Here is a 24,881-nt window from a genome sequence, read left to right as displayed (position 1 = left end):
AAAGAAGATCACGGTCCGTCATCATTGGTTCCTACAAAAAGGCTTTCTTTCTCTAGCTTGTTAGAAACCAATTATCATGAAAACTTGCATACAATATAAATAGGCCAATGCTCTAAGTTTAAACATGCTTAATGCAAAACAAATGAGTTTAGCCTAACATGCACCCAAACAATTTTGTCACATTATTTTGACTTTGTTCTCCAAGGTTGTTTGAGTGAAAGGGATCGAGCCTTTGCAAGGTTGCCTATGTACCTCTGTCACAGAGGATCAGGTCAAGACGTAGTTCAAGAGAACTGGATTTTGAAAAAGATTGATTTTTTTTTTTGAAAAAAAGCAAATTTCCATTTTTTTTTTGAACAAGATGTGATCCTTTGAACAACCATTTTGGAAAATCAATGTGTTTAAGAACCAAACAAATCTCTTTGATTAGGAAGGATCAAGATCATTAAACTCATGTAATCAAATTTCCTACATCCTTTTGAACATCGTCAGATTAAGTCTCCAAAGGCAATCAAGAAATGAAATGTGATAATATTTATGAATCACATTGTTGAGTGCAAACAAGGAGAGTGCTCCAGGTTTGGAAGTTCTTTTGAGGATTTGAGAATTTGAGAAATTTTGTCTTCGGACATATCATCCTGTGGGGTTTGACAATTTTAAGCATTTTTCCTTTTTAATTCAAGAGAAAGATATTATTAGAGTTTAAGATGCGCCTACAACTAGCAAGACTTCAAGGAGGTCTTTACTCATGGGTTGAAATGTAGGCCGAGTTCAGGTTATGAAATGAAGGATATAAAAAGGCTCAAAATTCCCTATGATGTTCCCCCAAGTATGCATTACTCAAAAATCAAGTATTGGAGGAGTTGTCACATTTCTTCTTTGTCATCTTCTCACTAGTCTTCATTGGTCACTTGTATCAACATTTGTTTTTATGCTCATTCATCTTGAATCATACCTCTAGACTTTTATCTTGTAAAATCCTTTTCTTTTTAGATTACATTTTCAAGTTTCCAATTTGCTAGGATTTTACCTTTTTTTTTTTCTTTTCTTTGGCCCTAGCTTTTGCCTAGGCCGCCCTTTTGGGTTTTCAGCCTAACGGGCTTTCTTTTCTTTTCTTTCCCTTTTGGCCCTAACTTTTGCCTAGACCGCCCTTTTGGGTTTTCAGCCTAGCAGGCTCCTTTTTTTTTTTTTGTCTTTCATCTCTTGATTGAATGAACTTTTGGGGACCTTTTGCCCTACTTGTATTTCTCAGCTTAATGATTTTTGGTCATTTTGATGCACTCTTTAGACTTCTTTATTGCCTCAATGCACTTGCACCTTTCTGTGCTTGATGAATCTTTTCCTTTTTTGATGAACTTTCTTTTGGACGAACCTTCTTTTGGATGAACCTTCTACTCTTCTTGGCATGATGAATTTCAGGTTCTTCAAACTTGATGCACATTTTGTTTTCTCTCACATTGATGGAATTTCATTTCTCTATCCTTGATTGAGTGAAAAATCCTTTTACTTTGATGATCTCTTATCTTTAACTAAATGAATTCTCTACTTGTCTTTCATGTCTTCTAGGAGCGCTTTATCAATTAGTTTCAAAACTACAAGGTCAACTCCTCCTTAACATGAGATTTAAGCATGCATACTTTGAATTTTCCCACCCTAGGTTTAGATTTTAGTGGGTTTATGCAAAAAAGAGGCTAAGTGTTTAAAGGCTCAAATGGGCTAGCAATGGATGATGAACATTCTAGGTCATAGGAAATAATTTGGTTTAACCAAAGATGGCCTCCTATCCCTAGTAATGCTTGCTTGTAGGCACAGTGATTCAAGCTCTTTTAATAAATTCATCTTAAAAGAAAAAGTATGAATGCTCTAATGATGTGAAACAAAAGACTTTTGAAAATTGGATCAAGTGCATGGATTCTCGAGATTTTTCGATGGATGGATTTTTTGATTGCCTTTTAAGACCATTTCTTCTTATATTCTAAGTCAAGTAGCAAAAGTCTTTACATGGATCAAATGAAATTAATCATTCCTTGGTACAAGTTGATTGCTCAAGCTTTTAAACATCAAGATTCTAAAAATGTTTTGTCCAAGGGATCCTCATGTACCATTTTGAAAATGAGACTTTTTTTTTTTTTTTTTAATCTTGAAAGAAAGAAAAAAAAATTGGGTCTTTTTTAAAAAAGTCACTAGGAAGTTCAATGCCCCTAGTTCAAGGATTTTTTTTTTTAAAATGACTTAAGGGCTCAATGCCCCTTGTCCAAAGGCTTTTTTCATTTGGAAATTTTTCTCTTTTTTTGGGAAATTTGGAAATCTTGAATTGTTTTTTTTTTATTATATATATACACAAACAAAGCTCATTAAATGCTACATGAAGAATTTGAATTCAAAGAAACATAGAAACATGGAATAAACAATCAAACTTTAAGCTTAACCATGATGTTGCAAACCAAATGTAGAGTGAGGCAAAGTTGGGCCACTTGCTTCCTCTTGGTCCATTTAGGATGCTTGAGGCTTGGTGTGCTTGAACCTTGATTATGATGAAATGGCTTGGGCTTTCACTTGGAAGGCTTGAACATTGATTATGATCTCTTGGTATCTGCTTGAAATGGCTTGGGCTTACACTTGGAAGGCATGCATCTTGTGAGCTTTTGGCCTTTGATGTTGATCATGAGTATACACCTTTGATGGGCTCAAGTGTTGGGCTTAGACTCATTCAAGAAACAAATTGGGCTTCCATTTCAAGTAGAGTTCAATCTTAGGCTTTTGGGTTTGAGTTCATTCACAACATACAATGTTCAAACAATCATGATGGGCTCAAGCGTTGGACTTGAGTCATCATGGTTCAAACAACGGCCAAACAAATGCGTAATGAAATGCAATTTACATGGACCGACCTAAAGGTAGGTTCTATAGGTCATTACAACATGGGTAGAAGGTAGGTTAAAGGTCCCCACAAGCTAGGACGTCGTACCTCCCAACTTGTGACGCCAGGAGCGCCGCGTTGGTCCGAACGGTACAGTTTGTCCCTATGAACCACCATGGCATAACCATGATGATCCTTGTCGCGGTGGGTGGTAGGTTCACCGCTGGGTATGTGAGTCTCAGGAAGACCACAATCCACGGCTAATACTACCGGGCTTCCGGGCTAGCACACAAATAAAATAAATTTCATTCAAGCAAATGATGCATGAAATGCAATATAATGACATATTAGACATATTATATACAAAAAGCAATAAACAAACAATGACATGGTTGGCCACCATAACCTAATTGAAGTTTAGCCCTCAATATCCCCAGTGGAGTCGCCACTGTGAGAGACCGCACCCCCGGCCCGTTTTTATAGGATGTTGGGCCAAACCCACGTGAATGGGTGGAGTCGTGTTATTGCCTCTCAAAATGGAGGTTCGCCTAGTTATATTTTTCCCTTTAGATTAAGGGTTTTACAATGGAGTCGCCACTTATTTAATTATTGGAAAAATAAGAAAACCATGAATGAAAAATTCCTCATTTTATTAATTTGAAATTGAATTTACATTGATCATAGGAAAATTACATGGCTTTGGTCCTAGATACAATCTAAGATAAAGTACATGGCTTTATTTCCTAGTTACAATCTAAAAATCAAAAATTACATGGATAAGTATTTGATCTACTAACCCTTGATCTAAGCTCGGAGGCTATGTTACAAGGTGGGAAGGTGTTAGGCACCCACCTTGCCCGGTGAAACCGGTCTTCTAGACTATGGTGGCCAACATTCATATCACATCATCCAATATGTCAATCAATTTGTATGTTGAATTTAATGTGTGTGCATGTGATAAACCCTAATTCAATTTATTAAGCATGACATTTGGATTAAAAAATGAACTCTAGTGAATGTGTGTGGATAGTGATAACCTAGATTCAAGGATTTGAAAGAATTACTAAACAAACATGTTTTTCATATTTTTGATGTGGATTTAAGATTAAATCTAGTGATATGCATGAACATGTGATGAACAACTAAGAACATGTGAAGAACACATAAGAACATTCAAACATATTCAAGAGAATTATCATGCTTTAATCTTAAATTCTCATCATGGCAATATAAACAAACAGTTAGGGAAGGGAGATTATACCTTCATGCAAGATCCATATAATGGAGGAGGGGATTCTTGATGGAGGTCCTAAGGGTGGAGGAAAAGAAGAGCTAGGAGAGGGAGAGTGAGTCTCACTCAATACCTTGAGTCTCAGGAAGACCAAGATATGACAAGACTACTCAACTTCACTAGAACTCAAGAGAAGAGAAGAGAGGGGGATTTTTTGTGTCTTGGAATGAAGGAGAGGGGGGTTTATATAGTAGTGGTGGAGGAAATATGAATGGAAGCCATTTAATGAGAGTTGACAAGGAATCATGAACCTAGACCTCATTTTAGCCTTTGGGAAATCTGGTGCATTAAATGGAAAGATTGGTGGGAGTGAGGAGCAAGCCAAAATTTGGTTTTCCCGTAGCTGCTGTCACAGCCTATAGAGCCAACTTTGAAAAATCATATCTGCCTCAATTCTGATCGGAATTGTCTCATTCTTATGCTCAAATTGAAGCCCCGGATGTCTAGTTTCTGGGAAAAATAACCTCATTCACAGATTCAAAATATTCTGAGAGATATCAATGAAATGGTAAGCAGAGGTCATTTGTTAGAAAATGGTTTCAGCACAATTAACATTAATAGGTCCCCAAATTAGCTCCCAATTAACATTAAATGGCTCCAATCACTCCCATTTCAGACTTAATTGGCTCTAAATTTACTCTAATTAAAAGATAATTGCACAAATTACTCATTGAATAATTAATGTTTAACTATCTAGTTAATTAGGTGTATGCAACTCTACCATAAAATGTAGTCCTAACCAATCAAATTATGACACATCATCGATCTCAAATTGATTATATTTATAACCAATTGAAATCAATTGTTCATAATCACATATAGTCAGACTCAATTTGTAATAGTGCATCTCAGCCATTAAAACTTGATTTGATGATAACTTTCAATCTAATGGTCCGATTAGGGCTCATGACCAGTCGATTTGATCGTTACAACATCAAGATCATTTTGGTGAAATGAGATTAAGGATCTAATGACCAGAATCAAGATGCATATTTTCAATGTGAAATTACCTTTTTACCCTCCATATGAGGTTAAATACGGGTTGCAAAATAGGGTGTCAACACCCATCTCTAACAAATTAATTGTGTGAGTGAATAGTAATTCGTATTTATCCATTTTTACTTTTTTGCATTCAACAACAATAAATAATGATATATATATATTAAACACAATTTAATAAAAAGATTTAAATTACATAATTACAATATTGTTTCATATAAATGGAGAAGTTATTAAAATGATTTTTCTTAATATACCATAATTGGTTGACTAATTTGAAAATATCCAAGAATATCGTAAAAAATGTACACCCTTATTCCATGGAACACATGTAACATGTTAAATTAAATTTAAATTACTATATAACTTTAGAATTGTACCATTTTTTCTTCTTCTCAAATATAAGTGTAATGTCTATATTTTTTTTAAACTTGAATTTTAAGGTAATTTTTTGAATATTTATTTTTTTTATTGCTTTTTTAGGACATATATCTCTAATTTCTAATGCCCATTTTGTTTATATTTTTAACCCAAAACTTAAAAGGCAACGCACAAAATGAATCAATTTAAGGTCCAATTAGTTCAAAATGGACTAAGTGGAATGAAGTGGACTGCATTAGACTGAGTGGTTTGAATGGACTGAAGTGGATTGAAATGTTACATTGATGTGGCTCAAAAGGAGTACAACAAGTCCCCCCCCCCAAAAAAAAGGAGTACAACAGTAATAAATGCTAGATTTCAATTCTTATATATTATATAGATTTTTTAAAAAAGTTTTCAAAAAGAGAAAACCTAAAAATGTTACTTTGGGTTATATTTTTTTAGTTTTAAGTAAAAGTTGTACTTTCTAACACTGACAACGGTCATCTAGTGAAAGCCCAGCTATATCCCTTCTCTCCTTTGTATCCCTCTTCCTCTCATAATCCCATTCAAGCTCCCTTGCATATGAACACAACTCTCTTTCTATCTCTCTCCCTATCACAGTGACCAAGAAAGCCACCAAAGCCAAAGCAAAACCCTAATTAGCCAAAGCTAAAGCCAAAACTCAATTAGCCAAAGCCTTACCTAAAAAACCCAAAATTTGTGGATCCAAGCGCATGCATGCGCGCATGCAAACACACAAAATACCAAATTTGGATCTTAGAGAGAAAAGGTTTCGGGTGGTGGCTTGGGTCAACAATGGTTTGTTGATTGTGGCGAGTTGGGTGTGTAAGAGAGAGAGAGAGAGAGAGAGAGAGAGCACTTACCAATGGCCAGGGTCGATGGCAGGAAATGGGACTGGGCTTAGGTGCAGTTTGGATAGAGTGTTGCGCGTCTACGTTTCAAGTTTTCTGCGTTTTTTTTTTTTTTTTTAATTCTCCCTAGCAGCAATTGTTGACCCGGTCCTCTGTGGACAGTGCACTTGTGCACTGTTCACGGGTCCCACAAACTTCACTTTTTATCAACTTTTTCATTAAAAATGGGTCCCACAGTACTATTCACACATTTAAAAATTATTTTGTTACAGTGTTTTCAGTTTTCAGTTTTCAGTTTCAGCAAAATAAGTTTCAGTTTCAGTTTCAGTTAGATGAGTGAGACTTGACAAGGGATTTTCATTTGTCGTTTGTTGAGTTTGAATGAGAAAACACATGGTGTGGGTCACACAACTTTTCGACTTATTTACAAGATTGCCACTAAATTTGGTTCTCAATTTCCAAAAAACACCAAAAACTTGCTTCTGGTTTTTTTGTTTTGACACAGTGAAAATTGGATTCAGTTTTTGGGAAGCTAAAAACTGAAAATACTTTCCAAACAACTATCACACTAGTGGGGTCCACGATTCTAAAAATTGAAAAAAAAAAAAAAAAAAAAAAACCAGGTTGAATTGACTTGACCAAACACCTTCTAAAATTTACTTGCCAATTCATATAATTTAGTTTACACTAGCCTTTTAAATTGATGTAATAATTCTTAAATATATAACAAAAAAAGTAATTAGAATATTAAATTATTTAGTTATTCTGTTGGCTTCTAAGTTTTTATAGCGAGTACGAGTGTGTGTATATATATATATATATATATATATATTCAATGTATGACATCCAATAGCATATATATGAACAATCAAGATAAACGACATGTCTGTGGTTAAGACAATGAACTATAAGCGTTTGGCATTATATAGCCCTGTGTCCATGGAGATTGGAAAGGGTTTTATGTTTGCTAATTAGAATGCGTGCTCCTAGCTATGTACGTACTACAGTTTAAAATTTTAGGAAAACACCTACAAGCAGAGAATGGATGCTTATCCTTCTACAAAATGAACTCCTTCAAGGAAAGGATAACAGCTAACAGATATCCTTGGAAAACACTTTCAGCTAGGAATAACACAGCTTCTCTCTCTGCCTTTATAAGCAGAAAAAAATCCAATCTTATTGTTGTGAACGGCATCTACACAGCTCTCTGGTCAATTTCCTTATCATGGCCAATCTTATCTTCGAAAACCCAGATGGTATACTATATACATCTTTATGTTCTTAGTGTATATGTGTCTTTTTAGTTTTTACATATGAAAGCATTATTTGCATGAATGAAATCCTTTGACTAGTTATATCACTCCTTTATGCAACTTAGCCCCTTTATACAATTGCCACCATATCAATTTAGAACTCAAATCCGAAGCTATTTATTTAGCTAAATATTTGGTTTTTGAAAATTATTTTGTTAAAAAATACCTATCGCAACTTATTTAGTTATGTAGTCTTTGACTTTCTTAAAATCAAGTTTAAAGTAGACCTCGATTTTTCCGAAGTCGAGTTCTATGCAATTTAGTAATATGTGCCAAACTTGAAACTCAATTTTCTCAAACTCTAGTTCTGCGTTCTTGAATTGTATAGAATTCGACTTTAGCAAAATTGAGTTCCACGTTGAAACTCAACTTTTAAAAAATTGAGTTTAAAAAAGAGGCTACATAATTAAATAAGTTGCGAAAGAAGTTTTGTAACAAAATAATTTTCAAAAAACGAATATATATTTAGCAAAAAGGGACCAAAAGAAAATAATGCAAAAGAGTTAAAATGATTGGCTCCTTTATGAGATTGCAAATAAAATATATGTTTCTTATTTTTTTGTAGTTCATTTCTGAGACATTTTGATTTCCTTCAATTGAATTGGAGTACTGTGATTTTCATTGGATTTGAAAAGAGATTGAGGAGTTCAATTTTTTATATACTCATCTTAAAGAAACATTTATGAGGATTTTTTATAACCTGATGTACTAATTTGCCATGGTGACAATAGGGGAGATGTCATCTTATTTCACAACAAAATTTGAATGTTTGTAATGCACATGCACAAACACAAGAGGCTTTTTCATATTCCTTAAGATGTCCAAACAACCCTAGCGTATGATCATCTCATTTTACATGATTGGCAATATTTTATATATATATATATATTATTATTATTATTAGCTCTTACCTCCTATGTTTGTGAACACAATTTGCAGACATTTCAAGATCTACTTCAGATTCACCAACAATGCACTACACAGTCAAAATAAAATCATTTTCATTACTTGCAAAGAATTCAATGGAAAGATATGAAACGGGGGAATTTGAATCTGGAGGTTACAATTGGTACATTTTCTTTTTCTCTGTTAATTTTATCTATAGCAAGCCATAGCTACCTTTTGATAGGGGCACGGCCTTTCATTATCACTATTTTCATGTAATCGTTAAAATGCATCAACCAATTAGGGACTTTCTTACAGGAAATTGGTTATCTACCCCAGTGGAAACAAGGACAAGAATGTAACCGAGCACATCTCTCTCTACTTGGCAATTGAAGCAGCAGATTTACGCCCTCCTGGTTGGGAAGTGCATGCAATTTTCCGGTTTTTCTTGCATGATCAGATCAGGGATAACTACCTGACTATTGAAGGTATTCCACTCTTTGCATACTCAAAAAGTCTGAGGAGGTAACCATTTTTTTTTTTTATAACTTTTTTCATAATTATTGACATGACTTTATAATAACAACAACAATAAAGGCTTGATTCAAAATATTTTGGGGTCGACTATAAATACTCAACAAATTACTTGTATTCTTTTCCTTTATTTTATTTTATTTGAAGTTATACTCTGTCACTTCCTTAATTAACATGTCATTTTTTACTAGTACTTTTTTTTAAAGAGGTTGAATTCTATTAGGAGAGTTTACACTATCCAATAAGGATATAACACATCATCATATTACTAAAATATAAATACATTTGATCACACATAATAACCCTTTGGTTTACACATCATCATACAACTTTTTTTTTTTTTTTTCATGGTTGTACGTGGTTAACTCTCTTAATCAAGCCTCAACTTTAACTGTTTTCCTGGGAACTAATGAAGCATTGTTTATGTATTCTTGTCTAGCTAGGTTTTTTTTTTTGGTCCAAGTATTCTTGTCTAGTTAACACATCTTCAATGTCTCAGTTTAATGATATTATCGAAGTGTATCAATTTCTCAGTTTTTTCGTCTAACATTAATTGACAAAATATTTATTCTTTTTGAAAATTTGTTTTCCTTGATCACAATAAAATCTCAACGTCTATCTCATGCAAATACAAAGCATTTGCTCTTTGCTAATTATTTTTGTCACATTGTATTGCCTATAGATACCCAAAAAGAGGAAAGGCGCTTTCGTGGAATAAAGCTTGAGTGGGGCTATGATAAAGTCATTCCTCTCAAAACTTTTAAAGATGCCCGAAATGGATATCTTGTTGATGACACGTGTGTGTTTGGAGCTGAGGTCTTTGTTAGTAAGCAAAGAAGCATGGACAAAGGAGAGTGTCTAGAACTAATAAAGGAGTCCATTACAAACAAGTTTGTCTTTAGAATCGAGAACTACTCTAAATTGACCACAGATTTTTATGACTCAAATTCATTCAATGTTGGAATTTATAAATGGTACTTATTTTTGGATTATGATCAGCTTTCTTGGCTTTCCGCTACCCCTTAAGTGTTTGTCTGTGTGTGAGAGATATATATGCTGGTTGTCAAATATATATGCATTAGATACCAGAGGTTAATACACCATTCATGCTGATTGTTGCAGGAAGATATGGCTCGGTCCCAATGGAGAAGGCATTGGATTGGGCAACTATAATTCTCTGCATTTGGCTCTGGCTAATAAATCAAGCCTTTCAGCTGGTACGAAAATTTTTGCGGAATTCACGATGCGCATCCTGGACCAAGTAAATGGCAGGCATCCTTCCGCTAAACATAATTGTCAGCTTCAGCTGGTTTGTTTGTATGTGTTTTTTCTTTGAGGATGTGATGCCATAAAATCAAGCTTTGATAAGACATCAGGGGTTATTAATTGTCAGTTTTGAAACAAGATATATAGGTGCATGTTAACTTAAGATGTGGTATAGAACCACACGCACAACCATAAATGGGAATGGAATTCTGAAAATTAGCTAAGATCCTTCTTTTACTATTTGCAGTTAGCAGGTGGTTTAGTGCCTCAAGCTATATGCATGGTTGGGACCGATTCATCTCAATCGGTTCTTCCAATCTGACTAACATGGGTTTACTGGTGAAGGACACGTTCGTGGTGGAAGCAGAGGTCACTATACTTGCAGTGGTTAATACGACATCCTCCCCAAGCTTAGAGTTGGTCTCTAGTACCTCCTGTTGTTATTCTGTTTAGTTTTGTTTAAATGAATATGCAGTTTATCAAAAAAAAAAAAAAAAAAAAAAAAAAACGACATCCTGAGTTTGTAGTACAAAATTATCAGATGTAAATTTGAAGTCATATGATTTATGAATGATAGGGTTGTAGGCATGCACTACGTGTGCATCAACCCAATTGTTGGCTGTTTTATCAGTTCTTGGTGTCAGGTGTGTACTATATATATTTTCATCTTTTCTTTCCTAAATTTCCTTCACATACATTCTGCGTGGAAAATTACAATGAATTGTTTTTATACATTAATTTTGTGACTATTTGACACGACAGCTAGAGTTGCCGATAAGCTCTAATTCAAATATCATCTCTTCTTCTTGTAACTTATCAAAACTCAACAAGTAATAAAAAGAGAAAAAGACTTTGATACCAAATAATCCCCATTATTAGTAACGAGTAAGAGGGAAACATCATCATCATCAGTCCGATTTAAGTAATTTGGAATAATGCAATATGCAAACATGCATAAATAATCTTATTTCTTACTATTTAGAACTTTTCAATGTTTATGGAAAAAATTATTTCGTACAATATGACAACAATTCTTGAACGGGATAAGAAAATTGAGAGAATCAACAAAACCTAAGAGTGGGATCAAGATTTTTTATTTTTTATTTAGAATCAAAAAGGGGGTTGCAATGCAACACGAGGACCTTTACCCATCCTAATACTACTTTCAAATATTTAGAAGGGTGATATGATGGGAATACGTACGAAATTCCCAGACCTGTGAGATGCAAAATAGAGAAAAATATATGCCAAAGAAAAATAATCACACACAAGACAGTATTTACGTGGTTCGGCTATTTGCTTACGTTCACGGAGTTGCAGGGATTTCATTATTCTCAGAAAATCTCCCATTAAAAATTGTAACAACATTATTTCAGGTCGGGTCATAATCCGAATCAAACACAACTAGGCTCCACAAAACCCAACATGATAATGTTAGATAAAATACATAAGCACAATACTTTCCACTTTGTGATGCAGCATATAAACAAACTAGCTATCCTTAAGTTTAAAATTTGCAAGGCACAAACCAACCACAACATGCTCCCAGGTATAGGACAATTATAGATATTAGTTTTCAAATTCAATGTATGGATACTTATCACACTATATATTATAATGCAATATTTGTATACACATTCTAGCTTGTTCACTAAGGAAGATGAATTAAAATCTTATAAATAGATAATGTTGTAAAGAATTTGATAGTGACAGGTCAAGAATGTATTGACCCATTGTAATAAATTAATTGATTAATTTGCCAAGTTTATTAATTAATCAAATTAACATGCAAAGCATGTGGTAGCACAAATAAATCACAAATTAACTAAAGTATGCAGCGGAAAATAAATTGACACTATGATTTGTTTATGAATGGGGAAAACTTACACGGCAAAAACCCCACTGGGTGATTTTAAGGTCACCACTCCCGAGAATCCACTATTATCAAAATAAGCGATTACAAGTAAAGGAATCTAGTACCTTATATCAACCTACAGTTGAACTCTTACCCCAATATCCAATTGGACTTGTTCTATAGTGACAATCTTTCTTTTCAATGCACGGCTCCTCGTACGTGACTAACCAATTGCGTGGATCCCAGTACGCAACTTAATCACCAACTTGAGAAAGATGTTGACTGCCAAGTTCTTTAGTTCATCACACGATAAAGATCAAGAAGTTCCTTGGTCATAAAACCTTACAGTATGCAAACACAGTAGCTTCTTCAAGAGAAAGATGAACTAGGGCATATGTCTCCGGTTCACAATATGCTTGTGAAAAACTTTTGCATTCAGTTGCATCAGCTGTGACGGCCCTTAAAACAATCCTTATATATGTTTAGGGTTGTGAGAAAAGAAAGCCCAAACATACATTCACGGATTGGATGAAAAATAGCTCTGGAAAACTGAGTTTCATAAACCTCGATAGATAGCCATCTATCGAGCTAGTTGTCGAGACACGGGCTGAAACAACTTTTAAATCTCGATAGATGCTAGTTATTGAGCTTTAAAATCCAGCACTTTCTCACTTGATTCTTGGACAGACTTGCATGGCTTTAATACTTGAACTTGAAATCTTATTTCTTGAAGCATTAAACACATCCTAGATCTACCCAATTACAAGTAAAGTGCATTTTGTCAAAGGATTAGCCAATTACATAAAATGTTGACATATGTTCCTAACATGATTCACATATGTCCTAACAGATAATTTTAGTTCAAGGCTTCTCCCCCATGGAGAGAGAGGAGAAAAGTCATAGAATTAATTGAGCGTGAAACCAAGAAAGAGAGAAAAAAAAAAAAAAAAAGATTTTTGCTTCGGAGGTAGTGCAAGTAGAGTGAAAATAAAGTTTGGGTTTTGTCGGTAACATTTTTATAAAGTGCACAAATCATGGAGAATTTGTGAGGTTTTGTTAATGTTGCAAAGTGAAGAAAAGAAAAAACAGTGAGTGTGGTGCATGAGAAGAAGAAAACTTAGACATGGATAGCAACCAATAGTGTGCTGCTTGAAGAAAAAAAAAATTGTTGTGTTCCTAAGGTTAAAATGTAAGTTTTCAAATTTATACCAGCTATAAATTAAGAGGCTGATAGTAAGTATAATTTTTGGACCAAGAAAACATAAGATTCACTACAAAATACAAGGGCTATAGCGGCACTTGCAAAATGTCGCTATAGATCTTGAAAACGTCACTATAAGTCTAATTGGGTCTATTGCTGCGTTTTGAAACAGACCATTATAGGTTCATTACCTATAACAGTGTTTCTAAAACACCGCTATAGGCCAATTTTATTTTATTTTACTTAAATTGGCTATAGTGGCACTTTTAGAAAGACACTATAGGCCATTTTCTTTTTTAAAATAGTCTATAGCGATATCAAATGATTTAGCAAGGTGCACCACCGTACGAGAGAATTTCCATACCTAGAAACTGTGCTTGAGACAAAGCAAATGATTTTGCAACAATCCAACTTTACCATCTGTTTGGTTGCAAAGAAAGAATAAAGATATCAAATGATGTGATTTTGAATTTCAAAGTTTTTAAATTATTTTGATTTTTGAAATGCAAAAAATCTCAAGCTTCAAAATGGGAAACGAACCATTATAAACAGACAGTTTTATTAAAAACTATTCTTAGTCCTAGGAATAACTTGCATCAAACTACAGCTTATAAACTGAATTTACAAAAAATCTCACATAAAATTTACTTAAAATTATTTCTTACTTAATTTTACTATAGAAAACTCCAAAATTTTTAAAGCCAGCAAATTCTAATGGCCCTAAATTGGAGCTCTATACTAAACTCAGAAAGAAAAGCAATATACAATCTTAATTCAATCTTGCATGTTCTCTTAGTTTTACAAACTTCTAATAAATCAACACTAAGCCTAATTGTATCACTGGTTTAGTAGAGTGGCAACCCATTACTTTTAAAGAGTTAAATCAAGGAAATCACACCATTCAAAATTTTGAAACCTTTTCTCCATCACTTTCTAGCAAATCAAACAAAGCTTAAAGCAAGGAACAAAATTTATGAACAGAACTAAAGAAATTCAATTTCTAAGCCATGCTGGCCTTATGTATATCTAAAAATCAAAGTTTGCATTGAAAAATCACAAACAGTAACTCTTGTTAACAAATCAAACAGACCCATCAGATAGGAAACATAAAAAATTTAAAGTTCTCTTTTTACCTTTAGTTTTCTAGGAGAAGTGGCATTAAAATTTGATACTCTAGAGTGGAATATCAGAGCTTTACAAGTATTTGCAAAATTTTGACAAGATATAGAGAGAAGAGAGAGAAATTCAGTTGCTTAAAAGTATCAAATTCCTTTTATAGCCAAGAAAAATCCCAACTTTTTAATAATGGTTTTGATTTTTCTCTCTTTTTTTGTGTGAATTCAATTATAAAAGAAATTAACCTCAAAAACTAAAATAAATTAATAAATCCAGGCTTGCTATGAAGAGCTTGTACCTTGTTATGTTTTGCTTGTATTAGAAATTATTAAAGCAATTTTCTTTTTTCCTTTTTTCCCCATTGCTAGGTTGGGGTGGGATTCTAGAGAGAGATGGAGAGGTGGATCGAGGCCGATGACGTCAAGGAGGTTGTGGGTGAAGAGAGAGAGATCGGCGGGTTTGTGGAAGTGGGTGGAAGACGAGCTGGAGGTCAGCAGTGTCAAGAGGGGTCGGTGACAAGATCAGTAGTTGACGTCGGCTGGAGGTCAGGGGTATGGCATCAACAGCGAAGAGAGAGAGAGAGAGAGAGATGTGTGTGTGTGTCCGTGTCTTAAATGCAAAGGCAGGCTATAGTGGCATTGAAGGACCTATTACGGTGGTTGTCGAGTGCCACTATAGGTCCTTCAAATTTTTTGTTTTTGTTTTTTTTGGATTGGACCAATTGCGGTGCTTTAAAAGCGCCGCTATAGCTCTTAGGAAGACTAGGACCTATTGCGGCTATTTTCAAGAGCCACTATAGGTTCAAAAAAAATATTTTTTCTTCGAGTTAGACCTATTGCAATGCTTTAAAAAGTGCCGCTATAGGTCTTAGAGAGAGAGCATTTACGAAGCCGACGTCTAAGATAGGGAAAGGGACTAGGATTTGTATCTCAGAGAGAGAGAGAGAGAGAGCTTACTAATGGCCAGTGTTGATGAAAGAACAAAAGATTAGGCTTGGTGTCAAATGAGTGAAACCTGATAAGAGATTATCATTTGTTGAGTTTGAATGAGACAACACATGATCTAGGCCCCATAACCTTTCAATTTATTTACAAGATTGCCACTAAATTTGGTTCTCAATTTTTAAAAAACACCTAAAACTTGTTTCTGGTTTTTTGTTTTGACAAAGTGATGATTGGATTTTTTTTTTTTAAATGCAAAAAATTGAAAATACTTTTCAAGCAACTACCACACTAGAAGGGCCCACGATTCTAAAAATTGAAAACAAAAAATAGGTTGAAACAACTTGACCAAATATGTTCTAGAATTCACTTGCAATACATATAATTTTAGTTACACTAGTCGCATTTGAAAAAAGTAAAATAAAAGACAATAGAAGTATGCGACATGCAAATTCTATCTTTATATCCAAAGTAATGTTGAGGATACTACAAATTTTCTAATTTTATATATTGATGTATTAATTCTTAAATATATAACAAAACAGTAATTAGGATATTAAATTATTTAATTATTATATTGTTATTATGTTGGCTTCTAAGTTTATTAGCAACCATGTGTGTGTGTCTATATATATATATATATATATATATATAGTTTAACAGTCAGTAGTAGAATAAGAGAAGAGAGAAGAATATATTAATCCAAACTCTGTTTTTAACTATAAACTTATCTTTTAATTACTTATTTTTGGCTGGTAAACTAGTTAGACTTATTTTTGTTAAGAAACTGTATAAACAAAGATCAGATTTAGATATACCACATGGGTCCTATGAGATAAATAAGTCATAATCATGTAGCTAAAACAATATCTCATATAAAGCAACCTGATAGGAAGCAAGTTACTGACGTACTACTAAAGCTTAATATGATGAATATTAAGTTTTAGGAAAAGAGCAATGGAGAGTTTTATCATTTTAAGTGCTATGTGATAAGAAAGGCTTATAATATGTTACTAGCTACACACTGGCTCATCAGAGTTTAGGGAGTTAGAGAAGACATGCCAAACAACATATTTCTTTTATTAACTTTAAACCACTAGAGCTTTACTGAACATACTTCTTGGCCCTCCAAATCATGACTCCCAAAATTTTCCCAAAGAGACTCATGAGCTTGAATCATGAGCTGAAGATGAGATGACATACCTTGGGTTTTGTTGTAATTTTGTGTAAATATGGGTTTTTGTTGGAGAAGCCGCTTTCTATGAATATGAGGGAGGTAATATTAGCTGTGAGTTTTGATTTATTACTTAAACCTGATCCATATGTTGATGTTGATGACATCGTGGGTTATGATTCCAATTGATGAAGAGGAAATGTGGACTATGAATCCGCCTTTTGAAGTAAGGATCTTGTGGGCCATGTGAGCCCAATCCATGTAGTTGGATAAGATATAAGCTTATTTTGGGCTTTAAAGGAGATTTACCCAAAATTTAATAATATGTTGATGTGGCGTGGATTGCCAATAAAGTAATACCATGTGGCATGAAAAAAGAGTCCTCAACAGTCTTTAATCCTTGTTTATTGCTATTATAATGAAGACCATAATTTCTTGGATATATGGAAGTTTTCCCTCATGTTGACTTAATAATAATGAGCAAAATTTATGATTTTTATCATGTAAATACATTTATGGACTAATAAGACGTTACTGCTAGAAGTATGTCATATTCACTGATGGACCATTTTCCTCGTGTACTTGTTATAATTGGCCCACTTTTATATTAACTGACTATGGAGGAAATGCATAATTTTTACTGTGCGAATACACTTATTAATTTGTCATGCATCTACCACTAGACGCTTCACCTATTTACTGTTGGACTATTGTTTAGGCACTTATTGTGGTGGCATCGTTTGTGCTAGTTTATCTTTGTAGGAGGTATTTTTGGGGCCTTATTATAATCTTTATTGGATGCAACCCGGACCTTGAGCAGAATGGGCCTTTTCCCACTTCATTGATAGTCTTTAGGTCATTTTCTAAGCCCAAAGTCGAGTCTCAGTCTTGGCTTCCCAAATATCATATTTGTTAGGACATGTGTGATTCAATGTTAGGAACATATGTCAACATTCTATGTAATTGGCTAATCCTTTGACAAAATGCACTTTACTTGTAATTGGATAGATCTAGGATGTGTTTAATACTTCAAGAAACAAGGTTTCAAGTTCAAGTGTTAAAGCCATGCAAGTCTGTCCAAGAATCAAGTCAGAAAGTGCAAGATTTTAAAACTCGATAGTTAGCATCTATCAAGATTTAAAGAAAGCTATTCAACCCGTGGCTTAACAGCTGCTCGACAGATAGGTTATTTGTCGAGATTTATGAAGTTCAGATTTTCAGTTTTGATTTTCATCCAATTCGTGAATGTATATTTAAACTTTCTTTTTTCACAACCCTAAACATATATAAGGATTATTTTAAGGGTCGTAAAAGGTGACACAAGTTACATAAGAGCAAATTTCACAAGTGTGAAGAAGAGTGCGATCGAAAACCTAGTTTGCCCTAGTTCTTGAAGAAGTTGCTGTGTTTGTATACCATAGGGTTTTGTGACCAAACAACTTCATGATCTTCATCGTCTGGATGAACTGAAAAACTTTGCAGCCAACATCCTTTTCAAGTTGGTGATTAAGTCGCGTACTGAGATCCGCCCAATTGGTTAATCATGTATTGGGAGCCATGTATTGAAAATGAGAGATTGTCACTACAGAACAAGTCCAATTGGGTATTGGGGTAAGGGTTCAACTGTAGATTGGTATAAGGTATTGGGATTCCTTTACTTGTAACCGCTTGTTTTGATAATAGTGGATTCTCGGGAGTGGTGACCTTAAAATCACTTGGTGGAGTTTTTTTCGTGTAAGTTTTCCCTATTCGTAAACAAATCATCATGTCAATTTATTTTTCAATGCATACTTTAGATAATTGGTGATTTGTTTGTGCTACTACGGTGCTTTGTATATTAATTTGATTAATTAATAAACTTGACTAATTAATCAATTAATTCATCACAAGGGGTCAATACATTCTTGGCCTATTAAGTGGTATCAGAGTAGGCACACTCTGATTAGGTTTTAATCTTTGTTATGTGATCCATTGACCCCTGTTTGTCATGGATAGAGGACAGTCTCTTATTATACCTCATTTATTTGATGGTACTAACTATGCATACTGGAAAGTACGCATGAAAGCTTTTTTGCAGTCTTTAGATGAGAAAGTGTGGCAAGCTGTGGAGATAGGCTGGACCAAGCCTACGGAAGTGCCAGCCGATGATGCTAAGATCAAGGCTGCAAATTTCAATAGTAGGGCATTGAATGCTCTATTCAATGCAGTCATTAATGAGGAATTCAAGAAGATATCCTCCACTGAAACTACTAAGGAAGCATGGACCATTCTTCAAACAACCTATGAAGGAACCAAGGCTGTCAAGGATTCAAAACTTCAGAGGCACACTACAAGCTTTGAAGAGATCAAGATGGACAAGGATAAGTCGTTTGATGAGTTCTATGCCAAGCTTAAGGACATAGTGAACTCAGCCTTTAATCTTGGGAAAACCATTCTTGGTCCCAAGATTGTGAGAAAGGTGCTTAGATCTCTACCCGAGAGATTCCATGCCAAGATCACTCCCATTGAGGAATTAAAGGACATTGACATAATTCCTTTGACTGAGTTGGTTAGCAATCTATAGACCTATGAGTTGGGTTTGACAAGGATCGGGAAATCAAGCAAGAACAAGAGCATGGCATTGAAGGCCAAGAGCAATGATATTGATGAGTCTTCTGATGATGAAGATTCTAAGATGAAGTCCTACATCACCAGGCAATTCAAGAAGTTCATGAAGAATGCCAATGCAAAGGGCTCCGACAAGGACTGTAGACAGTCGAGTTCTTCTCAGTCTAAGAGTCAAGACAAAGGGAAGAAGGATGCTAAGGATGACGGTCAGTATACTATTCCCTTAGGACCTAAGTGCTTTGGGTGTCAAGACTTCGGTCACATGAAACAAGAGTGCCCTACATATCTTAAGACTATTGGGAAGAGCAAGGCACTTGCTGCTACGTTGAGTGGCACTGAACCTAAGGATGACTTCGATAATGAGGATGATGGAATCCTAAATGCCTTCACTGCCACTGTAAATCCTACTGAGGGGATTGTTAAAGATGTGGATGAAGAAAAGGAATTGGTGGAGTCTAAGTTTGAGAAGATTGATGAACAAGATGACATCCATACAGCCTATGCAAAGCTATACAAAGTCTCCAAAAAACATGAGAAGCTGTATAGGTTCACCACCAAGAAGCTTAGTGATGTGGAGCTTGAGTGAGAGGAAATCTCTACAAAGTTTGATGAAGCTAATCAAACTATTGGAGCACTGAGATTTGAGAATAATTTCTTGGCTGAAAAGACCAAGAAGCTTAAGGCAGAATTGTTCCAAGTCAGAGCTCAGCTGGAAAGGACTTTAAGTGCTAAGCTTGATAAGATGCTCAGTTTTCAGAAATCTGCTTCTGATCGAACCGATTTAGGTATGATTTCTCTTATCCTAGTATTGTTTCTACTAGTTCTATTGTTTTTGTTCCTCCTGCTAATAATATTGAAATTGAGAACAATGTTGTTAAAAATGAATTAGCTAGTGAGAACATAGACAAGGGTAAATCTATCTCAGGAGCACTCCTTAAGCTTGATAAGAAAAAGTTTAAAAACCCTAGGGTTAAGAAGGGAAACTCTCAAAAACCAAAACAGGAAAAGCAGCATTTATGTCATCACTGTGGAGTAATTGGACATACTCGACCTAATTGCTACAAGTGGCTAGCCACTTAAAAGAGAAACAGCATGATCGCGTCGGGAGACCAGAATCAGTTTCCATCATCTTTTGCTCTTCTTGGAAATCTTTTTAAAGCCCTCATATTCCTTTTAAATTTGAACGGTTTTAACTCTTCCCCCTCCCCACCGAGTGAAGGGTTTGCTAAACAGAAAGGTTCGCTAAACAAAAAGGTTCTTCCAAGGTGTGGAAGGAAAATGGCTCCAAATGATTTCGTCACTTTGTCTCTCTCCCCTTCTTTTTTTTGTTTGCATTACTTGTATGTTTTGCTTTATTGTTTTGAGCCAGTCTAGTATTATGCATTGCTTTGTTTTTCTTTAACATGTTTTTGTTTGTTTATTTTTCAGTTTTGTTTTGTTTTATTTTTCATATAATTTTTTTTTTGAAAAATTAGAAATATACAAAAACAATGTGTTTTTGTACATTGGTACCTGTGTACCTTGGATGGCCTTTGAAACAAATTTTTCTAAACTTTGTATCTTTTGTAGCTTAGATGAGCTTTATGGCTCATGTTTGTGATAAGTAAGATTAAGTGATCTCTTGTACTTAACACTCGTATCACTCTTTTTGACGGGAAGGACTAGAAAATCCTAAGAGAAAGGCATAAATAACCATCTCACCATTGTTGTCCGCCAATCATGAAATGACATTTGTATGCTTCGGTAAAGCAAAAGTGGAATGTCAAATGCTTAACAAAATTGGGTATTTCTTTTCTCTTTCTTATATGCCCATGCATGGTTTGCTTAAAAAGAAAAATAAAAAGCAAAAAAAATCAAAATGTTTTATATATCATTGCAAGTGTGTATTCGAGGAGATGTGGAAGTTATAGGATGTACCTCGAAGGTGATAATCCCCATCAAACGGTTATGATTGTGTGTGAGTTAAAGTGATTTTCTCATATCTCAAATCGTTATAACATATAGACATTTATGCAATCTTGCGATGTTTTTCACACACAACACGCAATATTCTTTGTTGCTTTTGATATATGTGTAGGTACAATGTGATTTAGCCGTCACAAGATTTACATGTGTTAATGTATCATTAAACTATCTTGACTTGTTTTTGAAATATAAAATTGTTAGACTTGTTTAGTGTGCGTATGTGTTTTGGGATCTAAATGCTTATCATTTTTATTGTTGAGAGATGATTTTGAGAGCTTAAAATGTTATTTGGATCATTGGTTGAGTAGCATGTTTGATTGCATTCATATTTGTGTTCTTCTCTTATTTGAAAAACTGTTTTTAAGCAATCTCTACACCTCTCGACACCTGGCTTATCTATCGAGCTCTTTATCTTCTTTTTATCGCAATCTCAACAGTTTCTCAATAGCACCTCGATCCATTGAGAAAGTTTCTGTCTCCTAGATAGCTTCTCGATAGCTCCTCAATCTATCGAGCTTCTTTTTGTTGTGGACACCTGCTTGATAGCTACATCTGTCGACCCTTTTAAAGCACGACACCTCTTGATCTGTCGAGAATTACTAAGCTTCTATATATAGGGTTAGTGCAATACAACTCTCATTTCTCTCGATCTCTCTCGATTCCAATAGCCTTTTCACCTCCCAAAACCTCTCTCTCACTCCAAACTTCATCCTCAAGGAGTTTTTGGCCTAGATCAAGTTTTTCTTCACTTGGTAAGGGTCCTAATCCTTCTTTTTCATTCATTTCATGCTTTTGACCTAACTTTTGGTTTTTTTTTTTTTTTGAAAATTTTGGGGTTTTTCAAAATTGATGAAGTTATTGTGAAATTTTTGGGATGGGTTTTATTTTTTTGATATTAACACATCATGCATTGCATCTCATTTGCATTATAACAATGTTTCATGCATTCTGAGATGTGTATTTACTTTGTTGCAAACATGTGTGCTGGTAGGTTTGGATTGGGCTGAGCCCATGATGTTTTTACTATTGCATATTACATGCTCATGCATTTTCATGCATATGTACTCTACATTCTCTATATTCTTATATATTGAACTGTATTGAGGCTTTTTTGATAGTCTTTTCCCCCCTCTCTCTCTCTCTAGTTTACGTTAGCTGCATCATGGCACCTAAACGTAAATCTACTCCGTCCTGGAACCCTCTTCGTTCCAAGGCATCCACTTCTTCTGACCCTACTCCCTCACACGTCTAGTTCCGTGATGATAAAGCTTGATAGGATTTTTCGGAGAACATTTCTAGACGAGGCATTCATTCGGAACGCCAAGTCATCTTGTCAAATTTCTCTAACACTAACCTACCCACTGTCATCTATAGTAGGGGTTGGGAATCACTATGTGACTTCCCGATCACTTGTCCATCCATGCTTATCCAAGAGTTCTACTCCAACATATATGGATTTGATTATTCAGTACCTCTTTTTGTTACTCGCGTTCGAGGTACACGCATTGTGGTCACACCGGATATTGTATCTGACGTGCTCCATGTCCCCAGGGTAGCGCATCCTGACTACCCTGGTTGTGATCGTCTTAAGACCGTGTCCAAAGACGAGCTTATATCTGCTTTTTGTGAGTGTTCCTCAGATTGGGGTGATCATCAGTTCACTCCTTTTTTGGCCTTTGCTAAAGGCCCTAGGTTTCTTAACATGGTTATGATCTTCGTTTTGCATCCTTTTTCTCACTATAACTATATTACCGAGCCCCGTGCTGGATTTTTGCTTTCTCTTTTAGAGCATCTTACTATAGATTTTCCCTTTCATTTCATTCTTTCTATCATAGATGTATATAGGGATTTGGTGACCCGTGATAAGCTCATCTTCCCTTCAGCTATCATGAGGATTTTACGCCATTTTTCTATTCCCTTTCTCATTTCCGACCACTTCCATGTTATGTGTGCCATTGACGCCGTTACCGTTAAATGGAACGAGGCGCAGTTTCATTCGAGGCGATTCGGTATGGCAGCTCCTCTCACTCATACTCCATCCACCTCTGCTCCCTTTTCTTCTGTGGGAGGTGTGACTCTTGATGCAATCATGGTGCAGCTTCAGCGCATGGATGCTTGCCTTGACACACTTACTACTGAGATGTATTAGGTGAACACCCGTGTCTGATTTTCAGTTTTGATTTTCATCTAATCCGTGAATGTATATTTGGGCTTTCTTTTCTCACAACCCTAAACATATATAAGGATTATTTTAAGGGCCGTAAAAGGTGACACAAGTTGCACAGGAGAAAATTTCACAAGTGTGAAGAAGAGTGACCGAAAACCTAGTTTGCCCTAATTCTTGAAGAAGCTGCTGTGTTTGTACACTGTAGGGTTTTGTGACCAAGCAACTTCATGATCTTCATCGTCTAGATGAAATGAAGAACTTTGCAGTCAACATCCTTTTCAAGTTGGTGATCAAGTCACGTACTAGGATCCGCACAAATTGGTTAGTCACATACTGGGAGCCATGCATTGAAAATGAGAGATTGTCACTACAGATCAAGTCCAATTAGGTATTAGGGTAAGGATTCAACTGTAAGTTAGTATAAGGTATTAGGATTCCTTTACTTGTAGTCGCTTGTTTTGATAATAGTGGATTCTCGGGAGTGGTGACCTTAAAATCACCCGGTGTGGTTTTTGCCGTATAGGTTTTCCCCATTCGTAAACAAATCACCGTGTCAATTTATTTTCCGCTACATATTTTAGATAATTGGTGATTTGTTTGTGCTATCATGTGTTTTGCATGTTAATTTGATTAATTAATAAACTTGATTAATTAATCAATTAATTCATCATAAGGGGTCAATACATTCTTGACCTATCAATATTGGCGACGAAAAAATGGCCTTTGACATAAGTTAATCAAATTTTCTGTTTGTCTATTGGATCATTTTGTTATTTCATTATAGGGTCATGCTAACAAGTGCCCTTAGGGCATTCGTTAACAATCCATTTTAGGAAAATTTTGACATCACTTTTATGGGAAATGAAAAAAGCTGTCAAAATATTAATTGTTTTTTTTTTCTTTTCCCATAAAAACTTTCTTTAATTGGATTCTTAACCAATGTCCTTAGGGCACTCGTTAACATTTCCCTTTATTATATTACTCCTTTAAATTCCCAACAATTTGGTAGTTGATTTTTTTGTAAGTCGATTTTTTTTTTTAGTTAAATATTGAAAAGGTCTAGGAATCAAGCCAAACCAACGGTAGCAACACTAATACTGAACGATTTCTTTAAACGCCTTCAGATGTTTTTCTTCTCACATTTCTCTTTCTCTTCCCTATGTCTCACCAATGCTTTTCTCCGCAATGATAGTTTTTTGTTTTAATATATTCATCTGATGTAAAAAGGTGAGTAGATACTAAAACTTAATGGGTAAAATGAAAAGGCACAACTGTTCAGTATTTTTAAATGCATACGTGACATAAATTTATATAGCCACATGGAGTAATAAGGATTCGTTAAACTTATAGAGAGAAGTAACTAAAAAATTCAAATTAATAAATTAATAAAAAAATAATGTTGATGTGGAAAATTGTGAGGCCTCCAAAATCTATGTAGCAAGCTTTTATGAGGCCAACAAAAAGTCAAAAGT

At 34.8% G+C, this 24,881-nt stretch overlaps 1 protein-coding gene across 3 annotated transcripts; it reads left to right on the top strand.

Moving 5' to 3' along the window:
- Window positions 1–7,569: 7,569 nt before the first annotated feature.
- On the top strand, window positions 7,570–10,841 carry LOC115972527 (ubiquitin carboxyl-terminal hydrolase 12-like). 3 transcript variants are annotated; one of them, XM_031092844.1, is made up of 6 exons: window positions 7,570–7,641; window positions 8,638–8,767; window positions 8,902–9,071; window positions 9,800–10,091; window positions 10,240–10,334; window positions 10,631–10,841. In XM_031092844.1, the coding sequence occupies exons 1-6, from the start codon at window positions 7,611–7,613 to the stop codon at window positions 10,834–10,836; spliced, it is 924 nt and encodes a 307-aa protein (XP_030948704.1). In that variant the 5' UTR covers window positions 7,570–7,610; the 3' UTR covers window positions 10,837–10,841. The 3 variants fall into 3 exon arrangements, with proteins under 3 accessions (XP_030948704.1, XP_030948703.1, XP_030948705.1); XM_031092843.1 differs by having other exon boundaries at window positions 10,240–10,406; XM_031092845.1 differs by having other exon boundaries at window positions 10,240–10,434; window positions 10,631–10,722.
- The last annotated feature ends 14,040 nt before the right edge of the window (window positions 10,842–24,881 follow it).

This window comes from Quercus lobata, chromosome 12, assembly GCF_001633185.2.
Source record: "Quercus lobata isolate SW786 chromosome 12, ValleyOak3.0 Primary Assembly, whole genome shotgun sequence".
NCBI classification, from domain to species: domain Eukaryota; kingdom Viridiplantae; phylum Streptophyta; class Magnoliopsida; order Fagales; family Fagaceae; genus Quercus; species Quercus lobata.
This window is presented reverse-complemented; position numbering and strand designations above follow the sequence as displayed.

What these genes read in the sequence shown, in the direction of transcription:
- LOC115972527 (XM_031092843.1), top strand. Translation starts at nt 7,611, where the DNA reads ATGGCCAATCTTATCTTCGAAAACCCAGATG. An exon ending in TATCTTCGAAAACCCAGATG is followed by an intron (nt 7,642 to 8,637) that starts GTATACTATATA and finishes CACAATTTGCAG; the next exon opens with ACATTTCAAGATCTACTTCA. An exon ending in TAACTACCTGACTATTGAAG is followed by an intron (nt 9,072 to 9,799) that starts GTATTCCACTCT and finishes TATTGCCTATAG; the next exon opens with ATACCCAAAAAGAGGAAAGG.